The 15,526-nt window shown below is 47.4% G+C and overlaps 1 protein-coding gene across 2 annotated transcripts; it reads left to right on the top strand.

Annotated features, from left to right (window-relative positions):
* The first annotated feature begins 1,316 nt into the window (after nt 1–1,316).
* On the top strand, nt 1,317–15,415 carry PRODH2 (proline dehydrogenase 2). 2 transcript variants are annotated; one of them, XM_082195536.1, is made up of 10 exons: nt 1,317–1,621; nt 2,611–2,804; nt 9,466–9,586; nt 10,463–10,546; nt 10,662–10,742; nt 10,840–10,986; nt 11,135–11,301; nt 12,094–12,204; nt 12,988–13,076; nt 13,212–15,415. In XM_082195536.1, exons 1-10 carry the CDS (start codon nt 1,370–1,372, stop codon nt 13,379–13,381), a joined length of 1,416 nt encoding a protein of 471 aa, XP_082051662.1. In that variant the 5' UTR covers nt 1,317–1,369; the 3' UTR covers nt 13,382–15,415. The 2 variants fall into 2 exon arrangements, with proteins under 2 accessions (XP_082051662.1, XP_082051663.1); XM_082195537.1 differs by having other exon boundaries at nt 1,318–1,528.
* Nucleotides 15,416–15,526: the final 111 nt, after the last annotated feature.

The raw sequence follows: 15,526 nt of genomic DNA, 5'->3' as shown, positions 1-15,526 counted from the left end.
CTTGTGCTTGTGTGTTTAAGCAAAAACATGATGAGTTTCCAGGCAGAAATGCAGAATGGCGCCACCCCACCCCACAGGGGAATTGTAGGTGGGAGTTATGTGGTTTGCCAGAGGCTGGCTTCTGTAGGAGCAGAAATTCTCAACCCTCTTAAGAAGAAGAAGAGGAGTTTGGATTTGATATCCCGCCTTTCACTCCCTTTAAGGAGTCTCAAAGCAGCTAACATTCTCCTTTCCCTTCCTCCCCCACAACAAACACTCTGTGAGGTGAGTGGGGCTGAGAGACTTCAAAGAAGTGTGACTAGCCCAAGGTCACCCAGCAGCTGCATGTGGAGGAGCGGAGACGCGAACCCGGTTCCCCAGATTACGAGACTACTGCTCTTAACCACTACACTACACTGGCTCAGCCTTTCACAGAAACAAGACACTGGATATGTTTGTCACTCTAAACTAGGGGTTGTCAACCTGGTCCCTGCTGCCCACTAGTGGGTGTTTCAGGATTCTAGGTGGGTGGTAGGGGGTTCTACGGCATAAGCTGAATCCTCCTTCCATCGAGCACTGGTGGGCGGTAAGGAAATTTTACCATCCAGAAAGATGCATTAGTGGGCGGTAGGTATAAAAAGGTTGACTACCCCTGCTCTAAACCAGGCATAGGCAATCTCGGCCCTCCACATGTTTTGAGACTACAGTTCCCATCATCCCTGACCACTGGTCCTGTTAGCTAGGGATGATGGGAGTTGTAGGCCCAAAACATCTGGAGGGCCGAGTTTGCCTATGCCTGCTCTAAACCATTGGCTGCCATGCTATACCAGCCTCCCCCAACGTGGTGTCCTCCCGATGCTTCGAACTACGACTCCCATCATCCCTGACCATCATCTGGAGCTCCAAAATGTAAGTGCCGCGACGGAAGGAAGGATCATGGGGTGTCAGAACAGTAGAGGGAGGGACCCCAAGTGCCATCTAGTCCAATGCAGGAATCACAGCTAAGGACCGATGGATTGCAAGTGTGGAATAAATGTGGTAGCAGTAAAATGGCCAGTTCCACAAACTGAAGTGGTCAGGTAGGTGATCCTTCAAAGAATGGGTACCCTTCAAAAGAAATGGCCTCCAATGGGATAAAACAGTTGACTGCCTTGGAGTGCTGAAGTTTAATAAGTGACTTCTCCTCCTCAGCGGTTTTTCTACCCTACTAAGCTGCTCCCCCTCCACCTGCCCCCACTAACCTGCTGAGGCAGCACCTGGTCAGCTGGGTCTTGCACTTTTTCTCTACTTCACCCCTCCCACCGGGGTTTCCTGCTGGCCCCAAACGCTGTGGGATAGGCAGCAGGTGCTACACTGACCAGAGCCGTAGCCCTTGGACGGAGCTGGCGGCATGCTGAACTGCGGGCCTCGCTTGCCGCCCCGTAGGCTGGCTTCCCTCTGGGCTCCCCAAGCGGCTTCTTCGAAATCTACATCTCCCCAGCCAGCCCTCCAAGCTGCTGCGAAGGACCCCACGCCTGCCCACCTGTCCCTGAACTTGGGCGATGGGAAGGTATTCCACCTGAAGAGCAACTGGGAGCTCACTCGGGGGCTGCTGGTGTTCCGGCTCTGCTCCTCCCCATGGCTGGTTCGGAAAGCGCCCACGGTGAGACCAGGGGGGGGGGCTCAGATCTTGACCCACGGCAGGCCACACACCCATGCAATCAATTCATTTCCAATCACCTGTAGTAGCTTAAGGGGTGCCCCAAAGTGCTGTGTTGTGGCTGGGATAGGTTAAGGGTCTTTGCGTCAAGCCGTGGGGTGGGTCTGAACTGTATTCAAAAAGGAGTCTTGTTTCACCTTGTCTGCGACAAATTGTTGCAGCATGAAGCACTGCTACTCCAGAGTCCAGTCACTCCATTCCCTTCCCATTCCTGCTGGTTCTTCTTGCCCCCACCCCCACTCCTCCAGGAGCCAGTCAACTTTTCAATAGGTGCTGAAGATTCATAGCCCTCATTTGCGATTATCTGCCCCTTCCCATAGGGTCCCCTCCCCCCAATATTTGTTGAACTTCTGCAAGCCTTGCGGGACTCCCCGGCCTGATGATACTGCCCTCTTGTGTGTTGATGGGACATTTTGACTCCATAAGCACCAACACACACAAAGCCAACATCAAAAATTACAGGGAACAAGCAGAAACTGCAACAAAATGGTGCAGAATGCAGCAATCCTCAGGATTCCCAGCTGCTCCATTCCACCACCTCCCCAGCATTCCAGTTTTGACTGAGCACCCTCAACCTCAGCGAGATGCTCTTGGTGGGGTGTCACCCCCACTTCAGTTTCCTCCCCCCTAAAGTTTATTGAGGTACTTCTGCAAACTGTGATTCCCCCAAGACTACTGATATGTCCTTCCTGTGCAAGGCTGCTGCTGTTTTGGCTATGTGAGCAACGGTGCTCAAAATCTGAACCCTGGAAATGGAGGGAATGATTGTGCCATAAAGTTTCAATCCCACTTGATGCCCAAAATGGATCCTTAATTGGCAGGTGCACCCATTCCTTGAACACCTCTGCCATGCCCTATTTGTTAGCCTTTCAGACTCGCCATTGATGTCTATGTAGAAGTTGTTCCATAAACCATTTATTTCTCTCCATCAGGTCCTTTCCGTCTCCCAGCGGATTCTGGGCCACCGACTCTGGACTTCTGTGCTCCGTCTTACGCTTTACGGACAGTTTGTTGCTGGCGAAACCCACACAGAGGTCAAGGAAACACTGCGACGGCTCCAGAACTTGGGGATCCGTCCTCTCCTAGCTGTCCCCATAGAGGAAGATGTGGGGCAGGCAAAGGAAGGGTGAGTGTCGGATGAGAAAAGTGAGGATGGCACGATTTGGACAGCCAAAGAGAAGGCTGTGTCTTGATACTATGAGGAGAAGCATAGGCAGGCCAAGGAAACAAGTTCTCTGACAGGGGTTTAAAGGCAAGGCACATGATTTAGCTAAAACTGGTGAGAGGCTGGTGGATTTGAGTCACCTTCCCACTTAGTCCTCTGTACTCCACTCACATATGATTCAAGCATAGCTCTGGACGGATTCATATCAGCACTGGATTTAGGGTGGTGCGGGCGGCTCCCTCTCACAGGGCCCCAACCCGAGGGGGTGCAACATTGAGAAGGTCCATAATCAAGAAGATCCATTTGGGGCACCAAGTTTTGGGCTTACTACAAAAGATTACCAAAGTCTGCCCTTGCTTTGTCTTTTACCTCTGTGAGAGTGTCACACTTTCTTGGCGGATAAATGAGCTAGCTAGCACGGTGACCTAATGGCAATGGTGCATGTGGCCCCGGAGGATAACAATAATTTAATATTTTTTTTTATTTGTACCCCACCCATCTGACTGGGTTGCCTCAGCCACTTTGGGCTGCTTCTGAGATATGATAAAAACGCAGTAAAACAACAAACATTAAAAAACCTCCCTATACCAGGGCTGCCTTCAGATACAGTCTAAAAGTCAGATACAGTGGTACCTCGGGTTAAGTACTTAATTCGTTCCGGAGATCTGTTCTTAACCTGAAACTGTTCTTAACCTGAAGCACCACTTTAGGTAATGGGGCCTCCTGCCGCTGCCGCACCGCCGGAGCACGATTTCTGTTCTCATCCTGAAGCAAAGTTCTTAACCCGAGGTACTATTTCTGGGTTAGTGGAGTCTGTAACCTGAAGTGTCTGTAACCTGAAACGTATATAACCCGAGGTACCACTGTACAGTATTTGTTTATTTCCTAGACATCTGATGGGAGGCATTCCACAGGGTGGGTGCCGCTACCAAAAAGGCCCTGTGCCTGGTTCCTTGTAACCTCATAGTGAGGGAACTGCCAGAAGGTGCTTTGCCCTGGGGGGAGAAGTGCTCAAGTGCTCAAATGTCAAGTGAGGAAGCATGATTCACATATCCTTATCTGCTGCACAAAGCTGTCTTCACAACCTGTTTTTTTTATCCGGTTTGTGTTCAGGAAGTGGTTATCCAGAGGTTAGGTGCTAAGGGTAGCGATGCGTACTTTCACACACAGCACATTGCACAGCACAAGATATAAATCATTCGCCTTTTTATCTAACACATGTGAAATCACCTCTTGCTGAAAATGGCAAGAAACCCCAAAACAGCCCCCTTTAAAATGCAATCTCAGAGTTTCAGAAGAACACCACCGGATGAGGGCCAGGCAGTCCAGATTCCTGCTTCTCACAGTAGCCAGCGCAATGCTGTCAGGCATAAAGCCTTCTCTGGCAGTTCTCTGTGCTATACTGTCCCTGGGTCTGGAGGTTCTATTGAGCTGACATGATTAAGAGCTGCTCATAGACTTATCCTCCCTGAATGTGTCTGCTTTCTAAGAGCGCTTCCAGATGGAGGATTAATTTACAAATGGCTTGTTGGCAACAGCTTCTAAAAAAACTTATTGCGGAAAGGGTAAATCCAGATTAAATGGCGGGGGCGGGGAGTGCAGGCTGGCATTTTGGTCCTGACAGTGTTGTGCAGACACTGCGAAAAAACAAAAACAAAAAACCTTTCATGTGTGGAAAAGCTGCCTGTAATAAACAGTCCATCTGGTCACAGTTTTCCTCATTATGGTGAGATGCATTGTGTTCTTAATTTAATTATAGGAACCATTTCTAAAGGTGCATCACCTATACCTATAAATTAGGCTAGGCAAATTATGCATATCTGTGTCCTCCTTTGGCGTGATTCATAAGTGACTTCCCTGACTGGAAGAATTGCCATGGAAGGGAAATCTTAGCTCTGCTGCTTTGATATTAATATTTGCATTATTTGCGTATTGATTTTGTTATACTGCATCTTTTGTTGTTGTTGCTTTAATATGCATTGTAAACTTGGGTTGCCATATTTCAAAAAGTGGAAATTCCGGGTGTATGCCAGCCCTATGTAAACCAACTTGGGATCAAGTTGGGATCAAGAATTTGGAGCAAATGATTCAGCAAAGGAAACACAGCCCAGAATAACTAAGGAGATAGTACAAGAATATTTGGCTAGTTTAGATGTATTCAAGTCTCCAGGGCCAGATGAACTGCATCCAAGAGTATTAAAAGAACTGGCAGATGTGATCTCAGAACCACTGGCAGTCATCTTTGAGAATTCCTGGAGAACAGGCGAAGTCCCGGCAGACTGGAGGAGGGCAAATGTTGTCCCTATTTTCAAAAAGGGGAAAAGAGAGGACCCAAATAATTACCGCCCAGTCAGTCTGACATCAATAGCAGGGAAGATTCTGGAGCAGATCATTAAGCAAACAGTCTGTGAGCACCTAGAAAGGAATGCTGTGATCACCAATAGTCAGCATGGATTTCTGAAAAATAAGTCATGTCAGACTAACCTGATCTCGTTTTTTGACAGAATTACAAGCCTGGTAGATGAAGGGAATGCAGTGGATGTAGCCTACCTTGATTTCAGCAAGGCATTTGACAAGGTGCCCCATGATATTCTTGTAAAGAAGCTGGTAAAATGTGGTCTTGACTATGCTACCACTCAGTGGATTTGTAACTGGCTGACTGACCGAACCCAAAGGGTGCTCATCAATGGTTCCTCTTCATCCTGGAGAAGAGTGACTAGTGGGGTGCCACAGGGTTCTGTCTTGGGCCCGGTCTTATTCAACATCTTTATCAACGACTTGGATGATGGACTCAAGGGCATCCTGATCAAATTTGCAGATGACACCAAACTGGGAGGGGTGGCTAACACCCCAGAGGACAGGATCACACTTCAAAACGACCTTGACAGATTAGAGAACTGGGCAAAAACAAACAAGATGAATTTTAACAGGGAGAAATGTAAAGTATTGCACTTGGGCAAAAAAAATGAGAGGCACAAATACAAGATGGGGGACACCTGGCTTGAGAGCAGTACATGTGAAAAGGATCTAGGAGTCTTGGTTGACCACAAACTTGACATGAGCCAACAGTGTGATGCGGCAGCTAAAAAAGCCAATGCAATTCTGGGCTGCATCAATAGGAGTATAGCATCTAGATCAAGGGAAGTAATAGTGCCACTGTATTCTGCTCTGGTCAGACCTCACCTGGAGTACTGTGTCCAGTTCTGGGCACCACAGTTCAAGAAGGACACTGACAAACTGGAACGTGTCCAGAGGAGGGCAACCAAAATGGTCAAAGGCCTGGAAACGATGCCTTATGAGGAACGGCTAAGGGAGCTGGGCATGTTTAGCCTGGAGAAGAGGAGGTTAAGGGGTGATATGATAGCCATGTTCAAATATATAAAAGGATGTCACATAGAGGAGGGAGGAAGGTTGTTTTCTGCTGCTCCAGAGAAGCGGACACGGAGCAATGGATCCAAACTACAAGAAAGAAGATTCCACCTAAACATTAGGAAGAACTTCCTGACAGTAAGAGCTGTTCGACAGTGGAATTTGCTGCCAAGGAGTGTGGTGGAGTCTCCTACTTTGGAGGTCTTTAAGCAGAGGCTTGACAACCATATGTCAGGAGTGCTCTGATGGTGTTTCCTGCTTGGCAGGGGGTTGGACTCGATGGCCCTTGTGGTCTCTTCCAACTCTATGATTCTATGATTCTATTCTATGATTCTATGATTCTATAATATTATGAATAGACTGCCTTAAAATAAATATTGAGGGTTGTAACCAACTTAGCTTCACTCAGAGTAGATGCATTGAAATTAATGGGGGTGACAGGTCCATTAAGTTCAAAGGGATTACTCTGAGTAAAAGGCTATAACAATACAGTCTTAAATTAAATAGTTCATCATGCGAGCCTCAATGCTGAAAGGAAGAGTAGATAATAACCTGGGCAGCACAGGGCATTGAGCTGAGGGGGCTAACAACAACAGCAATATTTATATAGGTACCTACTGAGAAGATCCATTTAAATAGCAGCAGTACTAAAAGGAATTATTGTGAATATAATAAATATTTGTCCTTGCTCAGGGTGCCATATTGCTAAAGTCCTCCCCCAACCTGAAACTCTTTCTCCCTTCACATCTCTCACCTGTCAAAACTGCTGGTTGTGGAGATTCCATTATTTAGGCACCTGAAGATATCAGGGCTGCCATACGTCCAGATTTTCCTGGGCATTACCGGGATTTCAAAGCTGGAATTGACGTCCCGGGTGGGGTGGGGAATTTCTGAAAGGCGGCGCTTTGTCGTGGATCTTAGGCAAGTCAATCGAAAAACCACGTTCAACAATTTTGGATGTTTCCTAAAAAACTGAACAATTTTGGTGGTTCCCTGGTTTTTACGTTTTGAAATATGGTGACTCTAGATACACATTTAGGAAAAATCCTTAATGGAAGAAGCAACGGCTGATCCCCCTTTTTGATAACATCAAACAAGGTCGCTATCCGGATCTGCTTCAGGCCTGAAGTGAAACACGCAGGTGCTTGACTGGGAAAGAAAGCAGGTGCAAAGAGAGACACGACCATCTTTGAACTAGGCAAACAACAGATTAATTTTGTGTGATATACTAGAGTCCGTTGAAGGCCAAAGCTGTATACATAGCACAGACTTAAAGCACCTTTAAAGCACATTCCTCCACCTGCCCTCGCAATGGCGGGAACTATAGTTTTTTTAAAGGGAGGCAGGGATTGTAGTTCTATGGGAGGTAGACTGCAGTGGTACCTCAGGTTAAGTACTTAATTCGTTCCGGAGGTCTGTTCTTAACCTGAAACTGTTCTTAACCTGAAGCACCACTTTAGCTAATGGGGCCTCCTGCTGCCGACGCACCTCCGGAGCATGATTTCTGTTCTCATCCTGAAGCAAAGTTCTTAACCTGAAGCACTATTTCTGGGTTAGCAGAGTCTGTAACCTGAAGTGTATGTAACCTGAAGCGTATGTAACCTGAGGTACCACTGTACAGCTTTAAAAGCACAGCGTGTGTTCGGTCCCCCTGCTGAGTTAGGCTGGCCTTGGAACGTTCTCTATAATGATTTGGCGGGTGGGTGGGTTGCTTTTCTTTTTGCTGATTTGTTAATACTGCTGCTTATTTTGCTTTCAGTCTTGACTTAAAAACCCTCAAGGTTTTTATGATTATTGGAATTGTTAGCCACCTTGTTTATTTTTAATGCTTTTCATTAACTTTTTTTACGACACATAAAAACACACACTAAGATACAACGACAATTAAGAAAGAAACTAAATAGCACAAAACAAATAACAAGCATATACTGTAACCATAAATCCGTATGCTCTTGCACGCGGACTCTGTTACCCTACTTTATATTTCCCATTCTTATTCTTTTCTAGTAGACTTCCTGCCTCCTCAAAGTGGGTCTGTTTTCCTGTTTGTTAAATGCTTTCTTTCTCATTTCATCATTTGAATATTTTGAAATGGCAAAACTGACGGATACAGTTAGGGGACAGTCTAACCAAAGGTTCCAAAAAGAGTGGGGAGTGTATAGAGATTACCTAAAAAAAACAGTGTCCTCAAATCAAAACCTGGACTTGCTTTGAGTAATTTTCGCAAACCATAATATGGTTTATAAGTACAGTAGATAGAGAAGGGTAGACATGATTGTTAGTCACCTTAAAGCATGTGACTTCCCCCAAAGAATCCTGGGAATTGTGGGTTTGTTAAGAGCTGTGGGTTGGGAACTGTAGCTCTGTAGCTTGACCTGGAGACGTCAGGATTTGAACCTAGAACCTTCTGCACGCAAGGCTCTGCCGCTAAGCTAGAGTCCCTTATGGCCCCCACTGTGCTGCTGATCAGCAACAACTATTTCTTTAACACAAATCATCTACCCATTTGGCCCTTTACTTCTATTTTGGGAAACTGGCAACAAAAGCTTCAAGGGGATCATTGAACACCAGGACAGAGTGAAAGTGAAAGGTGGTGAGCAGATTGGAAGGAGTTGGCCCGTGAAGGTTTTCGGAGAGTTTGAAAGTGTTGCTTTTGACAGATGTTGCCTGCTGAGTATTTTCAAGCAAAGTGGTAGTACCAGAAGGAGATTCTGCACTGACTTTGGGATAGCTCAGTCGGTAGAGGATGAGACTCTTAATCTCAGAGTTGTGGGTTCGAATCCCATGTTGGGCAAAAGATTCCTGTATTGTAGGGGTTGGACTAGATGACTCTCAGGCCCTTTCCAACTCTACAATCCTATGTAATGTATATCTGAAGGAGTGTCTCCACCCCCATTGTTCTACCCGGACACTGAGGTCCAGCGCTGAGGGCCTACTGGCGGTTTCCTCACTGCAACAAGCCAAGTTACAGGGAACCAGGCAAAGGGCCTTCTCTGTAGTGGTACCTGCCCTGTGGAACGCCCTCCCACCAGACGTCAAAGAGAACAACAACTACTTTTAGAAGACATCTGAAGGCAGCCCTGTTTAGGGAAGCTTTTAATGTTTGATGCATTACTGTATTTTAATATTTTGTTGGAAGCTGCCCAGAGTGGCTGGGGAAGCCCAGCCAGATGGGTGGGGTATAAATAAATTATTATTATTATTATTATTATTATTATTATTATTATTATTCTATCTGCTTTGCCCCAACCAGGGCAGACTGGTATGACAAGAATGCCCGATCTATGCTTACCTGCCTGGATCTGTCTGCAGTTGGTGCCATCAATCCCATGATGCAACTGAAGGTGACAGCGCTGATGGCAGCTGCACTCTGCGTGAGTATTGTGGGATGGCAGAGGGACTGTCGGGGCATTGGGGGTAGCAAGCTCTGAACGGATGTGTATCCTTGGTTTAAGTTACATTTATGTACCACTTTATACTGAACAGAAAAATCTGAAGTGGTATACACCACAAAATTATAAAACATAGCATGCAAAGTAATTGGGCAGCGTGGGGAGTATCATGCAATTATCCTCTTGGGCATGATGTCTTAAAAACTATTTGCTCTAGAGACTGGTGCCTCTGCTTGCTTCTCTTGCCAGCCCCCTCTCCTCCAGGAGACTACCATCTCAGTCCATCCCTTATTTTTGATGCATAGGACCTCATTCTGGCCCAATTCTTGTGAAGGGAAGGGAGCTAAGGTAAAGGTAAAGGGACCCCTGACCATTAGGTCCAGTCATGACCGACTCTGGGGTTGCGGCGCTCAACTTGCTTTATTGGCCGAGGGAGCCGGCGTACAGCTTCCGGGTCATGTGGCCAGCATGACTAAGCCACTTCTGGCGAAACCAGAGCAGCACACGGAAACGCCATTTACCTTCCCGCCGGAGCGGTACCTATTTATCTACTTGCACTTTGACGTGCTTTCAAACTGCTAGGTTGGCAGGAGCAGGGACCGAGCAACAAGAGCTCACCCCGTTCCGGGGATTCGAACTGCCGACCTTCTGATCGGCAAGTCCTAGGCTCTGTGGTTTAACCCACAGCGTCACCCATGTCCCAGCTAAGGTAAAGGTAAAGGGACACCTGACCATTCGGTCCAGTCATGACCGACTCTGGGGTTGCGGCGCTCATCTCGCTTTATTGGCTGAGGGAGCTGGCGTACAGGGAGCTACCCTGCTTTTATTTTGGATTACTTTCCCCTGCTCCCTTTGCAGAAGACCATCGCCCTGCGTTTGCAAGAGCAGGAGACGAAGTCAGACCTGAGCATCGAGAGAGTGGTGGCTGCCATGAAAGGGGAGGTTAGGAGCCTTTTTGCCACTCCCTTCCGGGTGGATTACATTTGCTCCAAAGAGAGCTAAAACTTTATTTGACCTGTGTATTATCTCCCACTATTCTCCTGCCCCCCCCCCCCAGGAGCTGAACTTCGGCTGCCTGACCCAGGAAGAGAACCACCATTTCAAGGAATCGTTGAGGCGGCTCAATTCTGTAGCGCAGGTACTTTAAGGGGAGGACAGAAGCAGGGAAACCCAGCCTTGGTGATGGTGTCCATTTTGTTCTGGTTCTCATCTTCCCAACCTCTTTCCGTCTGCAGTATGCTGTGGGAAAAGGAGTCCGTGTCCTGGTGGATGCAGAATACACCTACATTAACCCCGCCCTAACGCTTGTCACCATGGCAATGATGGCTGTCTGGAACACCCAAAAGCCATGGATCTGGAACACATATCAGGCATATCTCAAGGTGAGTTCCTCCCCCAGAAACAGTCCTCCTTCTATCCACCTTACGTCCTGGAAGTAAGGAAGGTCTGCTCTCACCTTGACAACTCAGTGGTATTGGAGGACTCCTTTCCTGTTCTACTACGGTCTTTGGCCAACTTGTCTCCCTCCAGGACACTCGGGAGCGGTTGAAACAGGACGTCGCCCTCACTGAGCGCTTGGGTGTCTGTTTCGGAATGAAGTTGGTCCGGGGGGCTTACCTGGAGAAAGAGCGGAAACTGGCAAAGGAAAAAGGATACCCTGATCCTGTGCAGCCCAGTTGGGAGGCTACCAACGAAAAGTGAGGAGGACTCCCCCTGTTCCACTACTCTGCGGGTCATTAATACAAGGCATGGGAAGAGAAGCTTCCTATGGGGTCTTCCTTCCATCGTGTGACCTAGGATGGTCCTTTATGTGGCAAAATTGTTTATTTGAAGGCCTGCCTGGTCCAAATCTGGTTTAAAGATAAAGAACCATAAGAAGGGAGCTCAGGAGTGGCCTTGAAATTGCCCATCACTCATTAGCACACATGGATAGCAATCTGAGGTCACAGGGCTGCGTACACACCATCTATTGAAAGTACCGTACTTTTCCGTGTATAAGACATGTTTTTTCTACATACTAAAAATAATGTTAAAAAGGGGGGGAGTAGTCTTATATACGGATGGTGCATAGGGGGAACGTGTGATTGGTTGTTGCCCCCCAAATAGAGGGTGTCTTATATACAGGGGCAAGTTATACATGGAAAAATACGGTATATTTAAAGCACGGGGCTTCCCCCAAGGATCTTGGGAACTCTGCCTTCTTAAAGTTCCTGGGAATTGTAGTTCTGCGAGGAGGTAAATCTACAATTCCCAGGATTCTTTGTGGGGAGACCTATGTTTTAAATGTGCGGTGTGTATGCAACTGTTATTCTCACTTGAATTAGACCCATTGCATTTTTCTATTATCAGTTATACAGTAGTGATTTTTTAATGTCCATCCATCCATCCATCCATCCATCCATATAAACCAGCCTATACAAATTTGAATTCTCATTTTTTTGCCTCCTCGGCTTCATTCTCTTGCCCTCTTCCTTTTTCCTGTGATCCAGTTACCAGCGCTGTTTGGATTTTGGTTTGGATCAAGTTTCTCGAGCCAGAGGAAGGTTTGAGATGATCGTGGCCACACACAACGAAGCGTCCGTGATGCACACTGTTCAAAGGTAGGGGGAATACCACAAAGGGGAAGTGAGTGGGGTTGTGTTTCTACGTAACAAGCAGCAGCTGGCATGTCCACCAGTTCTGATGGTTTGGACATATGGGTACTCTCTGAAAGTGGGAACCACGGGTGGGTGGGTGGGTGGGTGGGAATAGCCTTGGAAGGGAGCCTCTCCACACTACAACACACATACATACACAATTGTATGTGTAAGCATTGCGCTGCCTTTCTGACATCAGCAACCAATACTCCAATCCATATCCACCTCTCAGATCTATTTGCATGAAAGCAAGCAATATATAAGGGAAGTGGCATACTGCTATCATGACATGCCTAGGAGCAAAATATTGGTTGTCACCATATAGAGGTAAAGATATCGTCTGGGCAGACAGCTGACAGCACATGCATCCCTTCGGGAGGACGGGGACACTTTATCCAGGACGTTAGAAACCCTAGACAATAGCAGCAAAAGAAGCCCCATTCACATTATGCAAAACCTGTACACAACACACACAGCCACCATTGGTTAATGTAGAAATAATACTTCCATTGTTTCTTACCGCAACCCTGTAAAGCTGACCCTATAATATTATCCCCATATTGCAGATGAGGGGTTGAAGGTGAGGTCTAGCGGCAAGCAGCTCGCCTAAAAAACCAGCCAGCGTCTTTGTGACTGAGCTGGACTCCTAGCCCTTGTAGCTTACAGCTTATGCTGTTCACTGCTATGATACTCTCATAACTTCTCCCCAACCTGTCGCTGAAATGTGCTTGTTTTATCACTTTTAAGGATGGCAGAGATGGGCATCGACAAGGGTGCTGGACCCGTCAGCTTTGGGCAGCTGCTGGGCATGTGCGATCAGATTTCCTTGGCACTAGGTGAGTGTAGCGTAGACCCCGCTTCCCACAGATTCTCTCCACACCCACAGCCACTTCTGTTCCTCCTGCGATATTGTCACCTTCTCTCTCTCTCTCTCTCTCTCTCTCTATTTAAAATCTTGTGCCCAAATCTAGGCCAGGCCGGTTATGCCATCTACAAATCTATCCCTTTCGGCTCTGTGGAAGAAGTAATCCCCTACTTGATCCGCCGTGCTCATGAGAACCAAAGCATCTTACTTGGGATCCGGAAGGAGCGAGATCTACTGCAAATGGAGCTTCGGAAACGGGTTCTGAGGCGGCCTTGAGGGAATCTAAATATCCCAAAGAACTACCCCACCTCCCAATGCTTATTCATGGAACCAGGGCCCTACACTGCAATGTCTCCAGCTCACTTCTCTCATGATCTTCATGAGGGAATAAACCGCCCTCTTGGGTTACCTGGTTTCCAGCATCCCAAGCCCTAGATACATGGGTTGGGGCTTAGTGATGTGATGGGCTTGAGTGTTGTCTGCTTAGGACCTTGTGATATCATGGAGCCGCTAACTCTAGAAAGACAAAAACTGAACCCTGCCAAATATACGAGACAGGGGAAAGAGCTAGAAATGTGAGGCCTGGGAAGGGGGTAGAATCAGGGGGGAAATGCTGAAGTTTTTATTTTGAAGATCTCAGTGGGGGTGGGGAATGAAAGTTTAGGAAAACACACTGACAAGCAAAACTCTTATGCAATGCTGTCTCTTTCAGAATAATGAGTGGTTTAATTTTTTATAACCAATTACACAGTTGCAAAGCTCCTGGGTTCAAGAGTAGTAATTTGAGCTTGGCTGGAGACCTTGAGATCTAACCTTGCTGCCCTGAGACCTTCAGCACGGATCCCAAAATCTGAGTGTCTTCAGCTCCCACTTACTGTGTGTTTTTAATCCATCTTCCCATGATGTTATCCCAAATGCATAAGTATCCCGTCCTTTGTTACAAAGCACTACTGCTTGAAATGTTGTTTCTCAAACCAGCTTTACACCAATTGGAGTCTTTAGCCATTCAGATTCGCTTCTGTTCATGTACACACCAGGGGATGTTGATGGGACAGGGGGAACATAGGAAAAGCCCTTTTGGCCAATGGCCCATCACCCTGCACCCAGAATCCTCTTCTCACAGTGACCAACCACAGACGCCTATGGGAATCACCCAAGCTGGACATGAGCACAAGCCTTTTTGCTATGCAAAGGTGTTCACACCCCAAACTACCTGCCCACCCCAAAATGTGCTAAAGGAATTCCACACAAGCAATAACTGGGTTATTTTTACAAATCAGATTTTCTGTGTTAAGGGGGAATCCAGATTAGACGTTTTAAATAAATAAAAAGAGTACAGGCTGGCATTTTGAAAACTGTGATTACGTGTGCATGCTGCGAAAAACATGTGTGCTGTTGCAGTGGCTCCAATCCCATAATAAAGGCTTCTCTGCCTACAAGTGCCCTGTGTCCTCCTGTCCTGACTGGCCGAGCCACACAAGGCCAAACTGCAAGCCAGGTCTGGGGGGCGGGGCTGGAGCACAGATGGAGAAGGGTTTTATATAACAGGCTTAACCAAATTTGTGTCCTAGCGAGTTGGCGTCTCTGAGGAGGTAGGTTAGTTGATCTTGACTCCTGCCATAGCACGGGGGTTTGACTGGGTCCTTTCCAGCTCAACCATTTCATGATTCTCTGTGGGCAGGAATAACTGGAGGACAGATCCAACAGTTCCACATTGCCCAAAGATGCTAGACAGGGCAGATAAAATGGGGTTTTTGCAGTCATGCCCTCCAGAGTGCTGCAATGGTTAGGCAGTATGCCTTGTTTCTCTCCGTGAAGAGAACTGGGCATGCACAACAACTGGGGGCCTTCCTGTGTTTCTGGATGGTTAGAAGTGGTAGGGGAGGGGGGTTATGACTTGGCTTAACCTAAATCGGGAGGGGTTGGGGTGGGCCTTGTAGGTTTTATTATGAGAGCTCCCCCCACTTGCTTCCCCGCAACTGCAGCATCGTCCCAGAGTGGTCTTGCGGCTGGGCTAAAAAGGGTAGCAGCCCTGAAGACCAAGAAACAGGGGCAGAGCTAAATCTGTTTGCCCCGGAGTGACCTTGGCACATCCTTGAGGGTTTGCCCGCTGCTCCGCTTCTTCCTCTGCCACCCTCCCTGCCACTGTGATTAGGGGAATGGAGAGGTGGAAGTGCAGCAGCTGTTTCGAGCCCCATGACTTTTAATCTGCAAAGGCTCATTAGGAGGGAAAAAACAGTCCTGGAGCTGCAATCCTTTGAAGGGGCTCAGATAGCCAAAGAGCCAGGAGTCTGAGCTCTTCTACTCCCTCACCCTCATTGCTCCCCGCCCACACGATGATGATGATGGTGATCAAACCCAAGTGTCCCGCTTCTGGAAACCTCTGGCCTTCCTACGCAGGAGGGTCCCCGCTTCCTCTTT

Source organism: Podarcis vaucheri, assembly GCF_965113315.1.
Source record: "Podarcis vaucheri genome assembly, chromosome: 13".
NCBI lineage: Eukaryota > Metazoa > Chordata > Lepidosauria > Squamata > Lacertidae > Podarcis > Podarcis vaucheri.
The sequence above is the reverse complement of the archived record's forward strand: the minus strand, read 5'-3'. Positions and strand labels throughout refer to the sequence as shown.